We start from the raw sequence: 23267 nt of genomic DNA, 5'->3' as shown, positions 1-23267 counted from the left end.
CACTCTGTAGACCAGGCTGGCCTCGAACTCAGAAATCCGCCTGCCTCTGCCTCCCGAGTGCTGGGATTAAAGGCGTGCGCCACCACGCCCGGCGCACTCTGCATTCTTGTTCGTTCCCAGGGAGATCCCTGGTAATGCAAACCCTTGAGCTCCATCCACACTGGACTTGGGAGCCAGAATCTGCATTTTAACAGCACCACCGGGGAATTTCTGTCCCCTGTCACCCAATTGCCCAGATGGGTGCTGTCAGACTTGGCAAAGCAAGACCCCGAGATGGCCAGAGAGGAGCTCAAGGACCCACATCAGGAACAGGGAAGAACCAGGGTTTGTGACAGGTCTGACTGCAATGAGGCCTAACTACTCACCGTCATTCACTGGCTGATTTCACAAAGACAAAAATCAGTCCAGCAAAGAAAGTGCTCGCTGCTCCTTCCCATGGGGCAAAATTTCATATCTAGGGAGTGCTCTAGGGAGTGCGTTAAGGAGACAGCAAACCAAAGCCCACCCGGGGTCAGTAGTCACTGCTAAAGTCACTGCTGTGTGTGCACTGGAGATCCAGAGATAAGCCACAGATCACATTTGACCTCCGGAAGCCTGTTTGTGGGCCCAGGGGTAATTGGGGCTGATCTAGACTCTCTTGACAACAAGATGTTACCAGGAACTTCAAAGATGCTGAGCTACACCGCTCTTGGCAGGCACCTGACATAAACAGGTCACCACATCAAGGCTGGGAGGTACAGGAGTCTGAGGAGGGTGAACCAGGGGCTGGGAGGAGGAGCGAGCAGAACTCGTCCCGGCAGCACTCAGGGAGACCCGGGTGTGTGTCCTCTGGGGACAGAATCTAGATCACTTCAGCACTGAGCAGTGTGTCGCAGACAGGAGAGGCACCATGGGCTTTGCCCAGGCCATCCACTCACCCACCAGCGGCACTCTTTGTGCCCTGCCCGCTCCCCAGAGGCTCTTCTTCTGTGGTGATGTGCGGAGGAAGTCTGCAGGCAAACCACAGGCCTCACCTGCCGGGGCTTCTGGGAAAGGGAGAAAAACAGGTGTGAGGTCTGGGTGGGAAAGGGGCTTCAAACCACAAGGGAGTTTCAGTGGCCTGGGGCGGGGACTGTGGCCCAGGAGGACTGACAGAGGGGGCCTCTGGATGTGGCACGTGGTTACCAAGATTACAGCTCCAAGCCCCGCCCACAGGGCCATCGGTTCAGCAAATGTACCTTTTCGGAGAGAAGTGCTTAAGACAAGGAAGGCTTTGCTGTGTAGCTCAGGCGGCCCTCCAACTCAGTTATTCTCCTGCTTCAGCAGGGTACTGGAATCACAGGTCTATACTATCAAACCCTGTAACAAGAACACACGGAACTGTGTGCCACGGCACAGTGGCCCGAGGAATTGTTGATTCTTGCTCTCTCTCCCCTCCCCCTTCCTTCTCAGAACTGCAGGAAAAGGCTGCAGAAATGCTTGGGGTGGAGAAAACTCTGTTTGTGCCCACCAACACCATGGCCAACCTCATCTCTGGTGAGTGTCTATCCGCCCCTCTGAGCTGGGGCCTGTGGCACTGGTGGGCACATACCTGGATTTTTTTGGGGTGCAACTGGTGGAGCACTCTGCATTTGGCAGTGGGAGGAGTGAGGTCTGAGTCTCTGACCCTCCCCAGCTCTTCCTCCCTTCCTTGCAGCCCTGGCCTGGGTTGTGTCCCAGTGTGCTTCTGTCCTCTGGCTGCTCTTGGTTCGCTAGGCTGCCTGTTCCGGGAGACAGAGTCCTGGCACTCTTCCTTGCTGTCCACGGGGGGGTCTGGTGCAGGTTGTTAGGGTCCAGCCTTCACTGTAAAACCAGCCTAGAATTGCGTAGCACACCAGTCTTTTCAACACGTGGCAGTGAGGGGTTTTGAGGTGTTTTGACTCCCAATTGACAGAGGCAGTCTGAGCTCACTGGGGACCCTAGCTCAGCCTGGCCAAGCTGAGCAGGGGCAGAGAGATCCTCTGGACCCAGTTCCAAGTCCTGCCCTCCTCCCATCTGTCTCAGTGATGGGTCACTGCCGGCGCCGGGGTTCCCAGGTCCTCCTTGGGCAGGAATGCCACCTCCACGTCTATGAGCAGGGCGGGGTGGCACAGGTAAGGACCAGACAACAATCCCCTGGGGTTTTGGATATTCTCCAGCCAGCTAGGATGTCAAAGTAGGCCCCTGTTTCTCAGGTACCAGACTGGAACCAGTCGAGGGGAGAAAGGGAGATGGAAGGGAGGGCCTGGGCCCAGATGTGCTTATCTGCCGCGGTGCCTTACTGCCCTCTAGTGGACAGATGAAACACTAGCACTCCAGAAAGACGCCGAAGGGCAGCGACTGAACCGAAAAGCAGGAAGGAACCCGCAGCCTTCCAAGTTCCGATGCTGAGTCTACATGCTCAGAAGAAAGACCCCGGGTTCTAGAGGTGGCTCCGACTGCAGGAGAAACTTCCTACCCGGAAATGCCACCGGACCCACCTGATCCAGCGTCCTCTCCCACCTGCAGATCGCTGGGGTGCATTCCCACCCGCTCCCGGACCTGCCCCACGGCACCTTGGACCTGAATGAGCTAGAGAGGGCCCTTACCCGGGGCTCTGGGAGTTCCTACCATCCAGTCTGCGAGCTCGTGTGCCTGGAGAACACGCACAGCAGCTCAGGAGGCCGGGTCCTCCCCATCGACTACCTCCGCCAGGTAGGCTACCTCCCCCAGGTAGGCTCCCACACAGCGGGGTCCCAACGCCAGCCCAGTGCACTCTGAGCTTCCTGTGTCCCCTGACACAGTCCCTTTCCTTAGGAAAATCCTCTCTCTGGCGGACTGGAGAGATTGCTCAGTGGTTAGCAACAGTGCTCTAAGAGAGAATCTGAGCCGGGCAATGGTGGCGCTCGCCTTTAATCCCAGCACTTGGGAGGCAGAAGCAGGTAGATTTCTGAGTTTGAGGCCAGTCTGGTCTACAGAGTGAGTTCCAGGACAGCCAGGGCTACACAGAGAGACCCTGTCTCAGTTTGTAACTCTCGCTCCTGGGGAATCCAGTGCTTCTGGATTTAATTTAAATTAAAAAAAAAAAAAAAAAATCCCAAGCCCGGTCTCCTGGCCTCTGAACACTACCTGCCCTTTGCTTCCAGGTGCGCCTCCTGGCCCACACCCATGGAGCAAGGGTCCACATGGATGGAGCTCGGTTGATGAATGCAGCCGTGGCTCTGCGCATGCCCCCTGCCCGCCTCGTAGAGCACTGTGACTCTGTATCCTTCTGTTTCTCTAAGGTAGGCTGGCCTTCCCGAGCCTGCCAGAACCTGCTTGCCTGGGGTGGGGAGGCTGAAGCCCTCACCTCTCCCCCTCTCAGGGGCAGGCTTTACTAGGTAGGCTCTCTTCTCTTTCCTTAGGGCCTAGGCGCACCAGTGGGGGCTCTGGTTGGGGGATCTAAGGACTTCATTGAAGAAGCCTGGCGCCTCCGCAAGGCCCTGGGTGGAGGCATGCGCCAGGCTGGAGTGCTGGCTGCGGCTGCCCTGGTGGGACTAGCTGAGGCAGAGGAGGTGCTGCCAAGGGACCACGGGAATGCCCAAAGATTCGCTAAAGGTGCCTAGACGGACCCCCACGTTCCCTCCCTTCTGCTCCCTCCTACCTGGGCCTAGATGTCCCTGGCAGTAGGATCAGGTCCCCAGCAGATCTGCACCGCAAGAGTCTAGCGTGTTGAGAGTTGACACTAAGTCTCTAGGATGGGACCTGGGTCGTCTTGCCTCACCAACCCTGCTCCGAGGGTAACCCACACCGGATGCAACCAACAGAGTCAGGAACCAGGCTAGAGTAGAGCCTCCAATTTGGGTCTTTTGTGCATGTTCTAAATATTCATAATGGTCCTGTGATGTTCCCACATCTGAGGCCCAGAGTAGATGGCTGATCTATTTAGTGTGACAAAGAAAGAAAAAGCAGGATCCAACTTGTGTTTCTGAATGCCACATCAGGATTCACCCCCCCAAATAATCAGGGTGCCCTTCTGCCTTCCCTGTGGGGTCAATCTGGCGGTGGCCCATGGTTGGGCCCTGGGGTTGGGGTGTACTCACCACCATGTCTGACTCCAGGACTCCAAGACCTGGCATCACCCATTTGCTCTGCGGACCCTGCCGCCGTGGAAACCAACATGGTGCTGGTGCAAGTGGCTGGGCTGCCTCCCTCAGAGCTGTGCCAGCGCCTGCAGGCTGTGAGTGCAGAGGAGGTGGCTCAGACTGGCCGGGCCGTGAGCGTGCTTCTGTTTCCCTGGACAGAACAGTCTGTGCGGGCCGTGTGGCACCGAGATGTGTCTGCTCAGGACACGGAACTGGCACTGAGGAAGTGGGAGTTTGTGCTGAGACAGTTGAGGCCCTGAGGCCAGGGGACCGGGGACTCTGTGCTACGACTGAAGTGGGCAGTGAGATGCCTCAAGCCGTTAGCCTGGTGAAGGCTCGCCCTCTCTGGAGGATGGTGACATCACTCCGGCGACGCTCCTGGCTTGGCCTCATGCAGTCAGGAATAACCAGGAATAAAGTGGGGAAAGCTGTGACTGAATATCCAGAGAAGGGAGCAGATAGAGGAGAAAGGCCTTGGGGCTGGGAGGTGTAGCATGGTTGCCTAGTGTGCATAACCCCTGGGCTCAAACCCCAGCACTGTAGGTTCGAGTCCCAGCAGGTGTGTCAGCTCGCAGCTGTAATCCTGGCATGCTAGGGGATTAGAAGCTCAAGGTTACTCTCAGCTACTCAGAGAATTTGAGGCAAGCCTGGGCTACAGGAGACCCTGTCTTCAAGAAAATAGATCCTTAGTGATTGACACAATGGAGTTGTCAGGGATGGACTGTAAAATAAAATACTGAAGGCACTGTACTGGTTACTTTTATGTCCGGGCTAAATATATGACAGAGAGCAACAGGTTCGATTTCCAGCACCCTCACAGTGGCTCACAACCATCTGTAACTCCAGTTCCAGGGGATCAGATGCCCTCTTCTGGCCTCCACCGGCACCAGGTACGTACAAAGTACACAGACACACACGCAGGCAAAACTTAAAACCACACTCATGGATGTGGATCTGAATCTGCAGAAAGGGAAGCGCACCGCAGTCACCGTAACAGTTACCAAAAACGTCAACTGACGAGACAAAAAGTGTCTTTCGGTTCCCAGTCTGGAAGGCGTCAGTCTGTGACTAATGATCCCTGTAGCTGTGTCCACGGGAAGCAGAGCATAATGGTAAAGCACTCGCCACAGGGACCTTTGGGGGGTGCCAGGCACAGGCGGCAACCTCGTGTGACGGATGGTCTGGGCTGCAGCTACTGAAAGCAGGGAAGAGCTGGAGCCTGCTGCAGAGGGCTATCTGCCCTGCACTCCCAGAAGGCTCCAGATCTGTCTGTGGTCTAGGGTTTGAGGCTCACAGGGCTCCAGAGTTTTTCTCCTGTGCCTCAGGTGGTAGAGCATGAAGCCAGTGTCTTCTTACTCTCCTAAACTGCCTTCTGGAGACAGGCAATAAAAACAAGTTTTCCCAGACGAGCTAGTCTTACCCAGGCAGGAACCCCTCTCTAGTTCTAAGGTTTTAGCCTTAGGAACTGGAGGGCTAGCTGAAACTCAGTTTGACCTTTCCTAAGTAATGAATGCTATGTGGAGGTCGTCATCAACCTCCATGGTGGCTGGTCTGCACCCTTGGCTTTATACCTGTCTGCTTGGGGCAAGCCTCCTCTCACCCCAACCTCAGTGTGGTGGGCTCCCCCTAGGCGGGCACTGTCTGCCTCTTCCTATGTGTCTTAGGGTTTTCCTGCTGTGAACAGACACCACGACCAAGGCAACTCTTATAAAGACAACATTTAACTGGGGCTTGCTTGCAGGTTCAGAGGTTCAGTCCATTATTATCAAGGCGGGAACATGGCAGCATCCAGGCAGGCATGGTGCAGGAGGAGCTGAGGGTTCTGCATCTTCATCTGAAGGCTGCTGGCAGAATACTGGCTTCCAGGCAGCTAGGATCAAGGGTCTTATAGCCCACACCCACAGTGACACACCTACTCCAGCAAAGCCACAACCTCTAAATAGTGCCACTCCCTAGGCTAAGCGTATACAAACCATCACAGTGTCACATTATATATGACTTAGTGTGTCAGATGCTGGGTGGGATGAAGTCTGCATCCAGGAGCCACTGAATCCTCGTGGGTCACTGATGCCATCAGAGGATAAATGACCAGAGGCAGCCGTGTGGTGTGGCAGAGGAAAGGGAAGAGCAGAACGTCTGCAGGCAAGTGAGCCCAGAGCCAGTGGGCCCTGTGCAGAACATCTGCAGGCAAGTGAGCCCTGTGCTGCTATGGGGCTTCTTTGCTAACCCACGTTTGGCTACGGGAACTGAGGCCCACACGTACAGAAGGGTGAGGCTCTTGCTATGAGGCCCGATTGCCACAGAGGCTTGTTTTTATATGTGTGGGAAAGCTCCCCACTTGTCTCTTCTCTCAATGTATCCACTGGAGCCCGCTGTCTCTTCTCATCAGCTCTGAGCCGCTAACTCCTCCCTGGGCAACACTGGTCTGCCTTTCACTGGGGCCTCAGAGCCCAGCTACCCAGTGAACTGTGAAACAAGATGAAACCATTGGGCATTGCTAAGGAGACTGGCCCATCAGAGGGAAGGCCTCAGCTGCCTTCAGTAAGACACATACCCTTATATAGTTGTGGCGGTCTTCACAGCCACTGTGTGGGTCTTCCCCAGTGTAGCCTGGAATCCTAAAGCTACCCACATTCCGGGGAGCTGGAGCTAAATTCACAGCCCAGATTCCAGCAGGCAGACACCTCGGCAAATGTTTACGAAGCTGGACAGGGAGAGGCTGTAACTTTCCTCCAGCTCGCCATGAGCCAGCCCAGATCCTGCGGAGGCCAAGGCTCCTCTCAGCCTCTGGACCCAGGGAGAAGGCAAGTCCTGTAGCTGACATGACAGAAAGCACGCCCACACAGGATATCTGTGATGGGCACACACGCATACACACAAGGCATACCACCGATGGCCAGAGACATGCACTAGGCGGTGTTCACCCTTCTAATATCATGAGAAATGAGCATGATTACCTAGTTTGGAGAATTCTAGGCTGGCTCTGGTGGTGTATGGATTAAATCTCTCCACTAGGGAGATTAAGGTGGGGGCAGCAAGTTTGGGCTTGCTACACAGTGAAGCTTTGTCCCTGTGCCCGCCCCACCTAAATAAATAAATAAATAAATAAATAACTGTAAGATAAATATATATATCACAGCTGATTTATTCAGACACTTGGAAGTGCTCTTACATGGAATGGCAAAGGTCTGAACACAAACTGGAAGGCAGGGTCTCCATCAGCTCCAGTCCATTGTCCTCAGGGGGTCCCCCTAAACCCTGCTCCCCAGAAGCTCCCCAGACCCTTAGAAGCAATCTAAGTGGCTTGGGGACACTGCTGGGACCAAACCTTGAGAGGCACTACTGTCCCTAGTACATATCACAAACTCAGGAAGAGCCCACACCAGAATCAGGGCTGTTTGGGGCTTCGGGGTACTGCACAGCCCCTAACTTACAGCTGCCTATTGTCCTGATACATAAACACAGGTCTGTCCCCTCGTATGTGGCCAGAGCTGATCCAGTTCTCATCTGTGCTGTCCCAGGCAGGGAAAGGGCCGCAGGCCCGGGCCTGTGAACTGACCCATCCACATCTGCAGCTGAGCCTGCAGGCCAGGCTTCTGCGTCCCTCTGAGGAGTTCCTCTATCCGGACATCCCAGGGGGCTGGCCAGGCATGGCTCCAACTCACCATTAATGCGGCCAGTCTCAGACATCCCCCTGGTTGCTGCTATAAAGAGAAAGTCCCGGGCCAGGGTGAGCAGCGACCTGCTGAGGACGAGGACTGAGACCCAAAGGTCCACCTTGCTGGAAGGTGTGCCTCCCACCCAGCCTCGAGCTTCCTCCCCACCAACCTCCCCTTGGGAAAGGGAACAAAACTGAACCCAGGGGTCCTGCCGAAGAGCAGCGACACCCAGCCCTGCCATCCGTTCTTGGGCCTTCTGGCCTCAGTCTCCCACTCTGTGGCATTGGGTGAGTGGTAACTATTACCTAGTCTGTGGGGGATGGAGAGGAAGGGGAGCAGGCACATAGCACAGAGGAGGACTGTCTCAGCTCCCTAGGTTGGAGGGGGCTACATCCCCCAGAGCAAGAGCACCTTGGGGACACACAGAACCCTGAGGCACCCCATCAAGAGCTCATGACTCGAGGCACCGGCTACCCACCTGCCCTTCTCATGTCCAAATGGAGTAGAATAGAGCACTCCCCCCACTCTCTTCCCCCCCCATCACCCCCAGGGCCCCTTCCCAGCCAGGATTCCGGCAAATGTCGAGGGCGTCCAGGGCTTCCTTCTCCCCAGCACCCTGTCACACTGGGACTCAAAGGATCACAGAGTGGGGCATTCCTGGGCGCTGGCTCAGGCTGAGGAGCCGGGCAGCTGCGAGCAGGAGGGCACCGCTGAGCACCTCCGAGGCGCAGGAGGCCCAGGCCAGGGCTAGTGACCAGCCGAAGCTGATGCGCACGCTCTGCACGTGCTTCACGCCATACACGCGGGCCGCCTCCACGAATGCCAGGTGTGAGTAGCTGATGTAGATGCTGAGCCCTGCCAGGGTCAGGGCACCTGGGGAGGGAGCGAAGGGCGGCAAGGCTGCTCAGCATGTCGCCCACAGACCGTTAAGTTTCCTCTCCCCTCCCAGAGGCCACCTTTGCCTCAGGACAGGCACTAAGGGTAGTGAACTCTGTTTTAAAGGATGGAGTGTTGGGGGCTCCAATACAGGCCTCCCTGAGTTCTCACCCGGCAAAGCCCCTTGTAAACGGCCCCTGGGCTCAGTTATGTCTGAAAAAGGCCCAGCTCTGCAGCCCACACTGTCTGGCCTCCTTAGGGTGAGAGGGGGTGGATTTCTAAAGGCCTGCAGCTAAAGCCAAGGGTTGAATCTGGGAAAGGGTGTGAAGCAGAATCTCATGCATTGTGGGGAGCGGTAGGGGTGAGGTCAAACCTGCAGTGCTCAGCTTCCCCAATCTCTGCCTCTCACGGTACATCCCCCTCAAGCCCCCCCCCCCGCCGCACTCCCCCCTGCTGGTCCCGGCAGCCTCTCCTCCTGACATCTTGACTCAGGGCACCCAGGTCTCTCACCTCCCTTCCCTCTGAGGGCAAAGTGCCCTCTGCCCGGGAAGGCGGGCTCAGCCTCGCCCAGAAGCTACCTTCGGACTCTCTACCTGGGGTGGTGTCTTCATGCAAAGAAAAAAAAATGCAGAGGCTCCATGGGGCCACGAAGTTTCTCACAGTTATAATCCTAAACCATTGCGGCTGTCAGTGGCTCCCTGTGGCGGCTTCCTGTGGCTTCTTAATTGGATTTTGCATTCAGAGTCTCCTGGGTCAAGGCCATGGCAGATATTTTGATCACCCCAGTTTCCTTCTCTAGAGACCTGGGTCTGAATGTCTGTCTCGTTAGTTCTTAGCTGTGGTTCCCCATCTCAGACTCATCCCACTCCTAACAAAGGTCTCCTGAAGAGCCCGGTGTCCCCTGCAGGGACGTAGGCTTGTCTGGGAAGGGGTGCAGCCCTGGGAAATCTCATCACTGTGGTCACAGCCAGGAGAGTACAACAGGCCTGAGCCTATAGGCCAGCACAAACCCAGCCCCAGTGATAAAGGCTGCTGAGGACTGACCTCTGGGCGGCCACCTGCCCACCTTTAATGACAGCCAGCCTAGGTGGCTGGGATAGTACCAGGTGCTCAAGGGGACCGAGCACCAGTATCCTTCTGGCTCTGGAAGCCTTGGGTCTCTAGCCTGCTAAAGTGGCCCTAAAGGGAGCTCGGCCTGGTGCCATGGCTAGTTATAGCCCGGGACTGGGGAGGTAAGGGACATTATGGCTCTGCTTGCCCAGGAGGAGAAGCTGGATAGAGACCCACAGCCGTCTTCTTGTAACAAATATCTGCCCACAGAGCTAGTCTCCCAGGCCAAGAAGCTGGGCCCTGGTGTTCCTGTGTATCCAGGCCCCAGACAGGAGCCCTCACTGGGCCAGCCTTGGGGAAGGGGAAGTGAGCTCTCCAATGCTCAGAGGGGAATACCGACCAGGATGGGGACTAAGTGAGTGAGGGCCCCACTCCCAGGATGACCGACCCTCCCTCCAACTCACCCCCTAGCAAGAAGTAGCAGCCAGTGGCCAGCAGCAGAGGGACACTCTGGGACAGGGAGCTGAGCAAGCCGCCGACCCAACCGCACACGATGAGGACAAGGCTCAGAGGCAAGACTACCATGACTGTGCGATGCAGGGCTGTGGGAAGAGGGGGTTTCAGGGGCAGACAGAGGGGGATAGGGGGGGCAGGGAAAGGGGCCTGCCTCCAAGGAGGAGCCAAAGATAGTCATGCCTTCACCTGCTCTGGTCACCGGAGCAGAGGTTCAAGCAGATACTATCTCCTTAGGGGCTACTAGACCCTCCCGGTGGCCACCCCTTTCTAGTCCAGGCTTCCTGAAGCCAGGATGAGAAAGGATTGCCACTGCCTTCCGCTCTCCACCCTCAGGCCTCTCAAGGAGAGTAAGGCGTCGATGATCATCCAACTGAAAACTAGCCAGTCCAGAAGGGGACTTGGAGGGCCCCAGGAGACCCAGTCATACTGGGAGGTGGCCCACATCCTCAAAAGCAGAGGCTGGCTCCACCGAGAAGGACCCAAGGTATGGGAAGGGCAGAGCGGGCTGGGCTTCCAGCATCTGTGGTAAGAGGACTATGATGGAGACACCCTCTGGGCCGGACTCTAAGAAGCAGTTTGTGGGCTGAGGTGAGGTGCTTGGGTCCCAGACCTGCCTGAAGAGATAGATGGCACTGCCCCAGGACTCACAGAGCAGGTGCTGTATGGAGGGAGAAGCTTCCAGGCCGGCACTGGCAAACGGATCAATCAGGGGCACGCAGCCGTTCTGCCCTGAAAGCCAAGGAGTAGGTAGGGGCTGGGCATCATGGGCACCATAGCCTGGGGATCCAGTTTAACTCTTGAAACTCAGGGCTATGGCTCCAAATGGGACTAGAGACTAGACCCCTTATTTGGTTAAGGGTCACAGAAGGTCATACCTACAGGGAAGTGAGTGTAAATTTTCAAATATTCAGAAATGCCCAGATTGGGTCACCAAAAGAGGAGATGCCACATTCTGAGGCACTCCTGACTTATGCTATATGGGCTCTCTGGTCCTTACACATGACCACACACTCATAAGCACCTACATACACATGCCTGCATGCTGAGCACACACAGGTAAGCACCTACACAGACAAGTACCCACACATGCCTGCATCCTGAACACACACACACACACACATCTACATGTACACTTATGCCGAGGACACACAGATAAAGAGGTTTTGCCAGGTAAATGAACAGTTCAATCATTCCTCCCAAGCACACAGAGGAAGCAAACCATCACATACATGCTTACACATACAAATTTGCTCACAGCTGTGTGCGCACGTGCGCACAGTCACAAACACACACACACACACACACACACACACACTCATACACACATTCACACAATCATATTTATTTTTGCCTCTCATAGTCACACAACTTACATTTCCTCACACACACAGTACCATGTGTTCACACACCGTCACCATCATGTTCTTGACACCCTTTGGCAAGGGCAGCATCAGGCTGAGGTTGGTGAGAAGGAGACCTTGAGGGGCAGTGGGGAGCCTGACATAGGAGACACCAGCCCCTGGTCACTTGGTTGAAGAACTGTGGTCTTCTATGGGGCCCTAGACATCCGCACCTATGCTTCCTGCCCCTCCTCAGCTCCAGGGCCCCTCCTCTAGGAAGGAGTCAGGACTTCCGGGGTCCCTGGGCGACAGCCCTGTGGAAGAGCAGCAAGCTGTGACTGAGCCCCCGGCAGCTGGGACCCAGCCACGGGTGCTCTTCGTCCTCTGACCTCCATGGGGGCATCTAGACCTAGAAAGGCTGAGGAGGTACAATCAAGTTACTCAGAAGCAAGGAGTTGTCATCTCTCAATGGCACCCCAGCTCTTCCCAGCCAGGCCTTAAAGAGCTCTTCAAAATGTAAGGAAGCATGGTGTCAGCTCCCCTCTGCTTCCCAGCATGGCCACGATGGCAGCAGCCCGTCCCTGAGCAGGGACCTTCTTTCTCACATTCCTCCACATCCCAGCAATTTGAGGGGAGACCTTGACGGACGGAATGGAACTGATAGGGAGGGGGGAGGGGGAAGGGAATAAAGGAGGTGGGAGGAGCGTGGGACCAAGGAGTCTCTGTGAGTAGCTCACCTTCACAGGTGCGCCAGAGCCCGGAATGCGAGAAGAGCTGCGCGCCACCGGGGCCGCCAGCGTCCGCCACCTCCAGGATGTACCAGTAGTCGCTGGCGACGGCCGCTGCCAGCAGCGCGAAGCTGAGTAAGGCGCCCAGGGCTGCGCTCAGGAGCAACACGGCTAGCAGGGCCATGTGAGTTAGAGCCGGACTGAGCAGCGCACGGGAAGCAGGGCGGAGTGGGAAGAGGAGCTAGGGACTGGCTGCACGGGGTGGCAGGAAGGTGAAGACAAGAACTGTGGGCTGGGGACAGTCGGGCTTCGTGATAGAAATGAAGCAGGCTAGTGAAGGTTTAGGCGGTGGGAGGGGCGGGAGCATCAGCAGGAGAGGGTATGGGAGGGGTGTTGAGGAGCAGGCTGGCTGGAAGCAGAGGTAGGTGGAGGGCAGGGGCGTGGGAGAGACACTGTCCTAGGTGTTTCTGCAACCACTGCATTTCTGCCACCACGGGAGCGGTCAAGTTTTCTGGAAAATGGATCACTTTTCTGTGCTGGCCAGGCAATAAGGGAAAAGAGGCGGGGGTGGGGGGTGGGGGGAGATCTCAGGTCGTAGCAGAGCTGGAGACAGTAAATTTGGGCTCAAATCCCAATGATGTCACAAACTAGACACAGTGCTGTGTGGAAAGAGGATCAGAGGTGAGTCTAAGGTGGCCCCACCCCCAAGGATGCGCAAGAGCAGTCGGCAGCTGGACCACTGCACCGATGACTCCTAGAATGGAGGTTTGTGGAGTGGGAAGTAGACAGACCCAGCTGGGCACACTTAGGGAAGACGGGGTGTGACACATCTCAGCCATGGGGTCCTGGTTTCCATTAGTCCTGAGGACCAGTGGGATAAGCTTCCTGCAGCAGGGAGAAAAAAGCATTGCTTTTCTTTTTCTAACTCACTTTCTGACACATACAGACCCCTGCCCCCAAGGACAGGAGTCAGATGCTAATGGCAGGAGAGGCAAAGGATCAGGAAGAGGCCTCTCCCAGGAGGAATCGGGCAGCGGAAGCAGGGTGAGCTGGCTTACATTTTGGAGAATGGGAGGACCTCTGAATCATGGCCCCTGGGGAGGACAGAGCCCAAAGAGGAGGGCCAGATGTGGTTTTTCTAGGACACCAGAGCTTTGACACGAAAGTCAACCACGCCCTTTCTTGGATTATTTGGGTCTCTCTGTAATATGTTTCTCTCTGCTAAGCTCTTGGCTTGAGGAATAGGGTTCCGAGATAAAAGCAATTTTAGCAAAGTTATTAAAACGATATTTCAAGTGGAATTCAGCCATTGAACAAGAATTGATGCACAGTATTCTTCCAGTACGCTGCAAGCTGCTTCCTTCACATGCACACCAAGCCATCCCCAGCCACATCTGCTCTGCGACAACCTCTCTGGCTGGCATTGTCCCACAGACACCCCTGCTCTGGAAGCAGGTGGTAGCCCCATGATCTTGTGCTCAGAGCTGCAGCCCTTCCGAGGCAGGAGGAAAGGGAGAAGGGAGACCCCCCACCTCAAACTCTGATTATGGCTGAGGAATAATGTAGACTTGAGGTCACCTAGCAGTCACCCCACAGTCAACGTGACAACAATCAGTCTTGCTTTCGGTCAAAGGCTCCTTGCATAGAAATCTAAATTGACAGGTTGGTCTGGCCCCATTCCTGTCACTGAACCCCCTGTCCTTGAGCAAGTTTGCAAAGGTTCCTGCTCTTGCTGCACCTCAGGCAGCTCTAGTGTGACTATCAAAGTAGGTGGCAGCCATGCCCGAGGCCACTGCTACCCCAGAGTTAGGGGTGAGTGTGTGGGGGGGGGCTGAAGGGCTGGACCATAGCCTGCTGAGCAGTCCTTTCCTACTTCACTTTCAACCCTGGGTTCTGTGCAGCCAAGCCACCGATGACATTGTCCTCTAGGCAGCGGGTGCTGGGTGCTGGGTGCTGGTCCCTGAGGGGTTGCCCTAATGAATTCAGCCAGTGTTCTTCCTGGAACGGCCCCAAAAGACATGGTACCCAGTCTGAAGAGGTGCTACTTTAGAACTACCCCATATTCATTACATGTTGTCTCATCGGTGTGTAAGCTGTACTAGGCAAGCTGTGTGCTGGCTGGTCTGCTGCAGGGACTCTTCAAAGACAGCATAACCCATCATCACAGACGCCGAAGACAGAGGCGGGCTCCTGGAGGAAGATGGTCCAAGCATGAGTGACAGAGACACGTCTGCACCCAAGCCTCTGTCTTTAACTAACTAGGTCATATTTGCTGGACAGATTCTGTTTCTAGTGCCAGCCATGTGTCCTGCCCCAGGCTAACTCTGGCTGTTGCCTCCAGCCTGAGTCTGGGGAAGCAGCTGCAACTGTGAGCTAAATTATCCTTCAGCAGCTAGCCATCAGCTATCTGCCAGCTAACGTTACCGAGAATGGTGAGCATCCTCCCACATAAGATCAGAAGATGGACCTCACACAAATGACTGTCCAGCGGGCCCATTCATCCACCCAGCATGCAGGATGAGGCTGGCCAAGTCCAGCCGATGCAAGACCTAAAAAAAAAAAAAAAACTAAAAGGTTCTCCAGAGTTGGAGGGCACAGGCTAGAAACACAGAGCTTCTCATCTTACTTGGATGAAACAAGGCTCTGTTCACACATGCTGAGGAAGCACTGGATAGCCACTAAGAGATGTCACCATGGCAGTAACTGGACTGGCAGGTAGTATCAAACCAAGTGGAACCCACAAATCTGTGAAGCTCCACTAGCAGAGCTGGCCACCCCTGCCACCAGCTAGGGCTTTGCTGTGGGAAGGTGTCCCATTGCCATGTCCTCCCCTCCCACATGCACACCAGACTACATTTGCAGTGACCAGAAGGCACACCTCTCTCTGTGCACCCACCCTTGTCAGTCCAGCTGGCAGCTTCTGACAGGAACTCAATGACAGGATGTCCAATTGCTGCCTCTTCTGTTGCCACCCAGGGTGCTCCAGTACACTAGCTGGCTTTTTGCCTCCTTGATGGTCAGAAAGCAAGTAGAAACTCTGCAAGCTGACTGCAGGAGGCAGGGTTCAGGGCACAGAATGCGCTCACTCAACAATGTCCCACTGTGGGAGAGCAGGCCAAGCAAGACTGGTCCTTCCCTGTTGAAACCTGGCAAGTCCCATAGACAGAGCCAGTGGGTTCCTGACCTTACTCAGGGTGATGTTTGCTCCTATGAGACAGGAAGGTCCTCAGGGCCCCCTCACAGGCTGTGGTGGTGCCCGCCTGTGGCCTCGGCCAGCTGTTTAGACATAGGTTCTTGCCACTCACACGGGTGTTGCTTACCTCTGCTCTCCTCTAACCCCTCCGCTGCTTCTCTGATTTCTGTGGTAAGGTAAGGTGGGAATGGTCCAGTTCCTAATGTTGTACAGTGGTTCTCTTATTTTGCTGGAGTTATTGTTGCACAGAGCTATCCTAAGTCCTCAGGGAGAATGTGTGAGGTGGTTCTGGAGAAAGCCAGGCCCCAGATATCCAGAACAGCTCCTGAAGTGGCCACTCAGGAGACATCCAAGTGGGCACAGGTGCACACACCACCGCCACTGGGGAAGTGCAGGGGCCTGAATCCTGCACTGGGGAAGTGCAGGGGCCTGAATCCATCTGCTTGCTGCAGATGTGAGAGGTCTGTTTGGTTTGCCAGTGTTCTTCCAGAGTTAAGCTGCAGGCAAGTCAGTCAGCCCTGCTGGAAGCCTCAGCAGGTCGTCTTAAAAATCCAAACAAACCATTTCCCCACGACAGACAGAGCTTAAAGTCCACCTTTTCAAGTGATTTTATTCTGTTACCCCATGGTAGGAAGACTCATCAGGACAAATACATATAACCACACTTACCCATGGGCCACATCAGCAGCCATGTATGGAAACATCACAACCAGAAAGGCCTTGCACAGGCATCCCGACCCCCGCAGGTCCTGTCAGAGAGCACTGTCCCCTCATCACTTCCTCATTGCTTAAGTCAATGTCACAATAGAGCAAAGCCACAAAACCAAGGAGAGGTAGCCAGGCAGGCTGAGCCACTTTTAAGCAAAACCAAAAATATTTGATATCCAGTTTCAAAATACCACGGTCTCCTCTAAGATCCTGCTAGGAGGCCCAGGCTGGGAAAGCTGGGACAGGTGCCCTGGTGGCTTAGATGTGGCGTGTCACTCAGGTCCAGGTTATCCCAGTAAAGGCTCAGCGCAAGGCAGCCAGCTGCTCAATTGACTGACGGGCAGTCTTTGCAGTTTCTTCAAACTCTTTTTGCTTGTTGTTGGTCTCCTTTGCCTGGAATGAAGAACAGACATGATGGGGTGTGGCCCAGAGGGTGGGGCTTGCCTGGCAAGGGTGAGATGCTAATTTTATCACCATTGTGGCAAGATAACAAATTATTAAAAGAAAGCTACTATTTTTGTATTGCTGGGAATTGAACCTAGGGCCTCAACCATAATAAGCAAATACTTACTGCTGAGCTATAAACTGCAACTTTCCTTCATATATATATATGTATATATATATATATATATATATGTTCATATATATATATATATATATATATATACACATACACACACATATATAAACAGGTTTCATGTAGCCCAGGATAGCTTTTAACTTTTAGTCCTCCTTCAGCCAGCCAAATTATTTGGGATTGTACCCAAGGACTGTATACCCTGTGGCACCGAGCTGGGGTTAGTGCACATTGTGAACCCCGAGACTGTGTTGTTTATTAGAAAACCCTGTTTCTAGTTGTGGTGTGGCTCAGCCCTTAGCACTCATCTTTAATCCCAAACAATGAAGGTAAAGTTAGTTTTGTAGAGGGAAGCACCCATGTTTGACAGTGATGTCTAATTGAGTGGCAGACAAAGTAACGAATCAGAGAAAGATTGACACACTAGGACGTGTCCAACTCTCATGAGAAGGGAGAGGAAGGGAAAGCTATGTAAGGAGCAGTGCAGAGAGAAGAGAGGAGGCAGGTTTACTGGTACAGCTGTAGAGACAGGCTGAAGAGAACAAATGAAAGACCGGTGAGGACAGAACAAGCCAGAGAATGAGAAGAAGCCGGATTAGAACAGATTGCCAAAGGCAGTATGAGGCCAAACAGAGCAATTCAGGAGAAAAGACAGAGAGAAGCCAGGTGGAATCAGTCAGCTTGGAGAAGAGTTTGTGTCAGAACAGCTGAGTTGAGCCAGTCGAGTTCAGAAAGACTAGAAAGAGTGAGTTTATTCAGCAGTACGTCTCAGAGGCTGAAAACATTCGAGGCCTAGATTAGATTGTATGGAGGCTAGAAGCTTCCCAGACTAGGGCTAGGTTAGCAGACAGGGGCCGTGAGCCTGTGAGACAATTATTACAGAAGAATAAAAGTTACTTTCACAGATCAGAGAACTTAATTTAAAATTAATAAATTGGCAAGAAAAAAAAAAAGACCCTGAAAAAATGGCTGTGCTCCTCATGGTAGGAACTCCACAGAGCCAGAGCTACAACCTTAAAAACGGGAAGGGATGCCTGGTGGTGGGGGGCACGCCTTTAATCCCAGCACTCAGGAGGCAGAGGTAGGGGAGTCCCTGAGTTTGAGGCCAGGCTGGGCTACAGAGTGAATTCCTGGGCAGCCAGAGCTGTACAGAGAAATCATGTCTTAAAAAAAAAAAAAAGAAAATCTGGGAGAGGGGCCTGAGTCTGGAGAGATGGTTATTTGACTCTGTGCCTAAGCTTGTATTAAATGTTTATTGAACCCCAACTCTGCTTCAAAAAAAAAAAAAAATCAGCAAAAAAGAATACTATGTAACAGGGGCTTCCAGCAGCAGGACCCACCTCACCGGACCATCCCCAGAGTGTCTGAGCATGCGAACCAAACACCATCTTCAGTTCTCCCTCCTCCTGACAGCAAGCAAACCATCATTCTTTATGTTGAGTATCAGTCAGTTATTTCACAAAGCCCTCCCTCCACTAAGGAACGTAATTTACAGCTGAAGAGAAACCACGGCAACCAAGACAGCAGGTGGTAACCTCTACCTGAGCCAGGGTCAGCTGTGGGTCATCCTTCCAGCATGAGGGACAGTGTTTGCCAGTAACTCCCTCCCGGACCCCTCCCCCTAAAACAGTTCGAGGGTAACAGATGAGAATATAGGCTGCTTGCTTAGATTTGAACTTCAGATAAACAGATAATTGCAGCGAATAACCAATGCAAAACCTGGGGTGTTCTCAGTCAAAATGGACCCAGGTTTACTCTTGAGCTCTGGACTCTGGCCACCCTGACTCTTCATGCCTGGCTGCATGGGAGCCACCTCCCTGTGGACTCACCTGTGCCTCCTGCTTCCCAATTAACTTCACGTGACAGGAGGTAAAGTTCAGCTGACCTGTCTGCTCGGTGTCCCCTTCAGTCAATATTCTATGCCATGTTCCCAAGCCTCTAACCTATACCACTGCCACGACTGGGGGCTCAGCCTGTGACAGGGGCTTCTGACAATGCTTGCCACTCAGGTGGGAAGGTGACCCCACTCAGGAACCACCTTTGACGCACCCTTCCTGAGGCAGCTCCCCAGGGCTTCTGGGGACAGAATTTGCCCAGTCCTTATTTTCAGTCATACATACAATTTTGTTCTTGGCTCTCTGTTTGTCCAGTTTCAGAAATTCTCTGACGGTCAGTTCTTCCATCTGCTTCTTGACAGTGAGGAAGGCACAGCCAGGCGAGTGCTTTCTATGCTCCTCTCTAAAACAAATCAAGACCTACATGTCAAATTGCACGGCCACTCACAACCACAGCCCAGCTCCCGTCTGCACGGCTGTCTCTTGGTGCACCCCGCTCTGTGTCAAGGACAAGGTCTGAGGCCCAAACATGTCCTAGGAACGTCCCACACAGCCTATGTTCTCTCTGTTATGTCTTCCACATTCTTTTTTTTTTTTAAATAATTTTTTCTTTTAAGGTTTATTTATTTTATGCATATGAGTACACCACCATTGCTCTATTCAGACACACCAGAAGAGGGCACCAGACCCCATGACAGATGGTTGTGAGCCACCATGTGGTTGCTGGGATTTGAACTCTGGACCTATCAGAAGAACAGTCAATGTTCTTAACTGCTGAGCCATCTCTCCAGCCCCGTCTTCCCCATTCTTATGGTTAGAATATTTTTCTGGATTCTCTAGTAATCAGTAGAAAGGCTACATGATTTTTGTTTTGTTTTTCAAAACAGAGTTTCTCTGTGTAGCCCTGGCTGTCCTGGAACTTTGCTTTGTAGACCAGGCTGGTCTCCAACTCAGAGATCCACCTGCCTCTGCCTCCTCAGTGTTGGGACTAAAGGCGTGCTCCACCAGAGACACCACCTGACCCTGTGGTGGTTTTAATGAAAATGGCCCCATAGGCTAATAGAGAGTGGCAATATTAAGAGATGTGGCCTCCCAGCACTCGGGAGGCAGAGGCAGGTGGATTTCTGAGTTCGAGACCGGCCTGGTATACAGAGTTCCAGGACAGCCAGGGCTACACAGAGAAACCCTGTCTCAAAAAACAAACAACAACAACAAAAAAAAGAGATGTGGCCTTGTTGGATGAAGTGTGTCACTGGGGACAGGCTTTGATGTTTCAGAAGCTCAAGCCAGGCCCAGTGTCACTCTCTCTTCCTGCTGCCTGCTGATATGGATGTAGAACCCTCAGCTACCTCTCCAGCACCATGTCTGCCATGCTTCCCACCATGATGATAATGGACTAAACCTCTGGACTGTAAGCCAGCCTCAGTTAGATGCTTCCCTTTATAATGCTGTGGCCTTGGTGTCTCTTCACAACAGAAACCCTAAGACCAGGCAGTAGTGGTGCCTGCCCTTAATCCCAACACTCAGGAGGCAGAGTTCAAGTCAGTCTGGTCTACAGAGTTCCAGGATAGCTAGAGCTACACAGAAAAACAAAAACAAAAACAAAAACAAACCCTGTCTCAAAAACCAAACCAACCAACCAACCAACCAACCAACCAACCAAAAAAGCCCCACAAATACAAACCAGTAAAAAAACCAAATAAGCTGGGCGGTGGTGGCGCACACCTTTAATCCCAGCACTCGGGAGGCAGAGGCAGGCGGATTTCTGAGTTCGGGGCCAGCCTGGTCTACAGAGTGAGTTCCAGGACAGCCAGGGCTACACAGAGAAGCCCTGTCTCGAAAAATCAAAACAAAAAAACCAAAACAAAACGAGAAAACAAATAAAAAAGATCCTAAGACATACCCATCCATAAAAATTTTTAAATAAAATTCACTAAGCTTGACAGCTTGAGTTTCATCCTAGGACCCATATACTAGAAAGACAGACAGACAGACAGATCTAAAGTCTATAAATTGTCCCTCAACCTCCACACATCACATATGTATATTGTACATACATGTAGATGTGCACACACACACACACACACACACACACACACAAAGATTGTTTGAATTTCCCCAAAGACCTGCTAGAAATCATTCTACTTTACAGGAATAGCACAGGTCTACCCAGGGACTCCTCCAACTCACACACGCCTCTGAGAGGACTAGTCCTGCATATGGTATGTCACAGCACTCCGTGCAGGACTGCAGTGAGAACAGAGCTTGTAAGCTCTAAAAACAGACAACAGTAAGTCTTTTTTTCCTTTTTAAATTTTACTTTGCGTGTATAAGTGTTCTGTGTATATGTGTTCCATGTGTACTTAGTGTCTGCAGAAGCAAGAAGGGGGCATCAGATCCCCTGAGACTGGAGTTGTACTTGGTTGTGAGCCACCAGGTGGGTGTTGGCAATCAAACCTGGGTCTTTTGTAAAAGCAACAAGTGTTCTTAACCTCTGAGCCATCTCTCCAGCCCTAGATCTTGCTTTTTTTTTTTTTCTTTTAAGATGTTTTTAAAGACCTTATAAATTGATTTTTGAAGTAGGTGGATTATATTTCAACAGAGCTGTTTTTAAAGAATCATAGTCAGGGATTATAAATTATTTCTCTGCTGGTGAAATGAACCAATTCAAGCCAGATTAGATTAGATTAAATGCAGGTTTATTGGGAAGCTGCTCCCAGGTGAATTCACTGGCCCCAAGGACTGAGGCCAGGGGAGTCGCCATGGGAAGGGAGACTGGGGAGGGGTGAAAGAGCACATGTAGAGAGAGAAGACCAAAATGCCTGGATTATACAGGGAGGAGCCTCTGGGGGGAAGGGCTGCCCAGCTCCTGGGCTGGAAAGTTCAGGGTTGGGGACAGGGTACGCCAGGGACAGACTGAGGGATGCTGGGAGAACCTGGAGCCAGGTCTGCTTTTGGTAAGATATGAACCTCAGTGCCTTTTCCGGGGGCCACTGAGATGGCCCACGCGGTGAGGATGCTTGCTGCCAAACCTGCTCACTTGAGTTCAATTCCAGGGACCAACACAATAGGAGAGAAGTTACCCCTCCCAAGCTGTCTTGACACCAACATCCACCATGACACCCACATCCAAACATACACAAAATAGAGACATAAATAAAGTAACAATAACATATATTTAAAAATCTGGCCGGGCGGTGGTGGCGCACGCCTTTAATCCCAGCACTTGGGAGGCAGAGACAGGCGGATTTCTGAGTTCGAGGCCAGCCTGGTCTACAGAGGGAGTTCCAGGACAGCCAGGGCTACACAGAGAAACCCTGTTTCAAAATAAAAACAAAACACAACAAAAAAACCTCAGGCAAAACCATGCATGTTGGCAACACTCAGGAAACAGGCAGTTCAAGACTCGTCTGAGCTGTATATCACTTGAGCAAGAAGCATGCGCTTCTACTAAATACAAATGGTTTGTCCCAACTCCACTTCAACCCAAATGGCTCCCAATGGAAGGGAGGCACCAGGAAACGCACCGAGAGTAGCCTGTGGGACTTACATAGGGTTGTCATCGGGTTCCCAGCCTTCCAATTCCTTAAAGCAGAAAAAACACTGGGCCAAGTCAGGCTCGTTCTCGGTAGGGCAGTGGATGAAGCCAGCCTCCGCCATCTGAAAATGACAGCTCGTGAGCGGGATCAACAGTCTGACCGTATCCCATTCTTCCCAGAGATCGTTCCGGGCCGAGAGCTGAGGACAGTGGGAAGAGGCCCGGTCTACGGGAGCTAACAGTGGGGAGAGCGGGGTGGCCTCGTGGAGGACAGAGCAGAGCAAAGCAGCTTGGCTAACAGTGCGAAGCGAGGGTCGGGGTGGCGGGTTCTGATCCCGGGTCCCGCAACTAAGGCACCGTGGGGCCCAGGGTGGAGTCGCTTGAAGCTGGGACGCCGAGGGGCCGACTCACCCGCTCTGGGGTGCAGGCGCAGTCCTCCAGGAAGGGCCAGTTCTTGAAGGTGGCGATGCGGTGGCTCTTGAGGTACAGCTGCCAGGTCGGGGGCAGCGCCGGAGCCCCCATGATCGCGACGTCGCAGCCTCCGCCAAGACGACTCGACGCAGGATTCAAACCGCGCGGGCGGAGGCGCGCCGCAGAGCCTGCCGGGAGCGCCCCGCCCCCACGCCCTCGCCCGCAGCCTTCTGGGAGCCGGCGAGGGCCGCGGCGCCCTGCAGGCCACGCCCTCGGAGTGGACGGCGCGAGGCGAGCCGGGAAAGTCCCGCCCCGTGCGCGTCTGCGCCTGGCCTTGTGGGCGTGGCGGGCGCTGTGTGCTCGGAGTCGAGCCTTCTGCTGCGGTTCCCTTCTGTTCTGTCTCGAATCTGCCGCCGCTCCTCAGCGGTTCCCCCGGAGGACGCGGGGAGTGGCCGAGGGTGGTGGACGGGCCTGGGGCGCCTCTGTAAAGCAAGTCCGCTGCAAGTCCCACGTCCTCGGCGGGTTCTTCCTGCTTCAAGGTTTGCAGGATCTGGCCAGCTAGATAACGGAATGGACGTGCCTCGAACCCACCCACAGGCTGGTGGAAGGGGCGCCCTTAGGAAGGCGGGAGACAGCCGGGCATGGTGGCACACGCCTTTAATCCCAGCACTCGGGAGGCAGAGGCAGGCGGATTTCTGAGTTCGAGGCCAGCCTGGTCTACAGAGTGAGTTCCAGG

The 23267-nt window shown here is 53.6% G+C and overlaps 3 protein-coding genes across 4 annotated transcripts in view; 1 reads left to right on the top strand and 2 right to left on the bottom strand.

Annotated features, from left to right (window-relative positions):
* LOC110332726 (probable low-specificity L-threonine aldolase 2) overlaps positions 1-4846 on the top strand; it is a 5466-nt gene extending 620 nt beyond the window's left edge. The window contains exons 2-7 of one of the 2 annotated variants that reach the window (XM_021214064.2): positions 1432-1515; positions 2023-2111; positions 2506-2691; positions 3123-3260; positions 3381-3573; positions 4077-4846. In XM_021214064.2, coding sequence (XP_021069723.1) covers positions 1432-1515; positions 2023-2111; positions 2506-2691; positions 3123-3260; positions 3381-3573; positions 4077-4360 — 974 coding nt within the window. In that variant the 3' untranslated portion in view covers positions 4361-4846. Of the gene's footprint in view, positions 1-820; positions 1516-2022; positions 2112-2505; positions 2692-3122; positions 3261-3380; positions 3574-4076 lie in introns of those variants that run through there. The other variant, XM_029546297.1, reaches the window with a different exon arrangement.
* Positions 4847-7234: 2388 nt separating this feature from the next.
* Positions 7235-12453, bottom strand: Tmem235 (transmembrane protein 235). The gene is made up of 4 exons (XM_021214099.1): positions 12279-12453; positions 10850-10930; positions 10150-10287; positions 7235-8632 (listed from the first exon to the last, which is right to left on the bottom strand). Exons 1-4 carry the CDS (start codon positions 12451-12453, stop codon positions 8391-8393), a joined length of 636 nt encoding a protein of 211 aa, XP_021069758.1. The 3' UTR covers positions 7235-8390.
* Positions 12454-16050: 3597 nt separating this feature from the next.
* Birc5 (baculoviral IAP repeat containing 5) lies at positions 16051-22749 on the bottom strand. Its single transcript, XM_021213642.1, has 4 exons — positions 22532-22749; positions 22133-22242; positions 18868-18985; positions 16051-16563 (listed from the first exon to the last, which is right to left on the bottom strand). The coding sequence occupies exons 1-4, from the start codon at positions 22640-22642 to the stop codon at positions 16474-16476; spliced, it is 429 nt and encodes a 142-aa protein (XP_021069301.1). The 5' UTR covers positions 22643-22749; the 3' UTR covers positions 16051-16473.
* Between the last annotated feature and the right edge of the window lie 518 nt (positions 22750-23267).

Source organism: Mus pahari, chromosome 14 (assembly GCF_900095145.1).
Source record: "Mus pahari chromosome 14, PAHARI_EIJ_v1.1, whole genome shotgun sequence".
In the NCBI taxonomy this organism is placed as follows: domain Eukaryota; kingdom Metazoa; phylum Chordata; class Mammalia; order Rodentia; family Muridae; genus Mus; species Mus pahari.
This window is presented reverse-complemented; position numbering and strand designations above follow the sequence as displayed.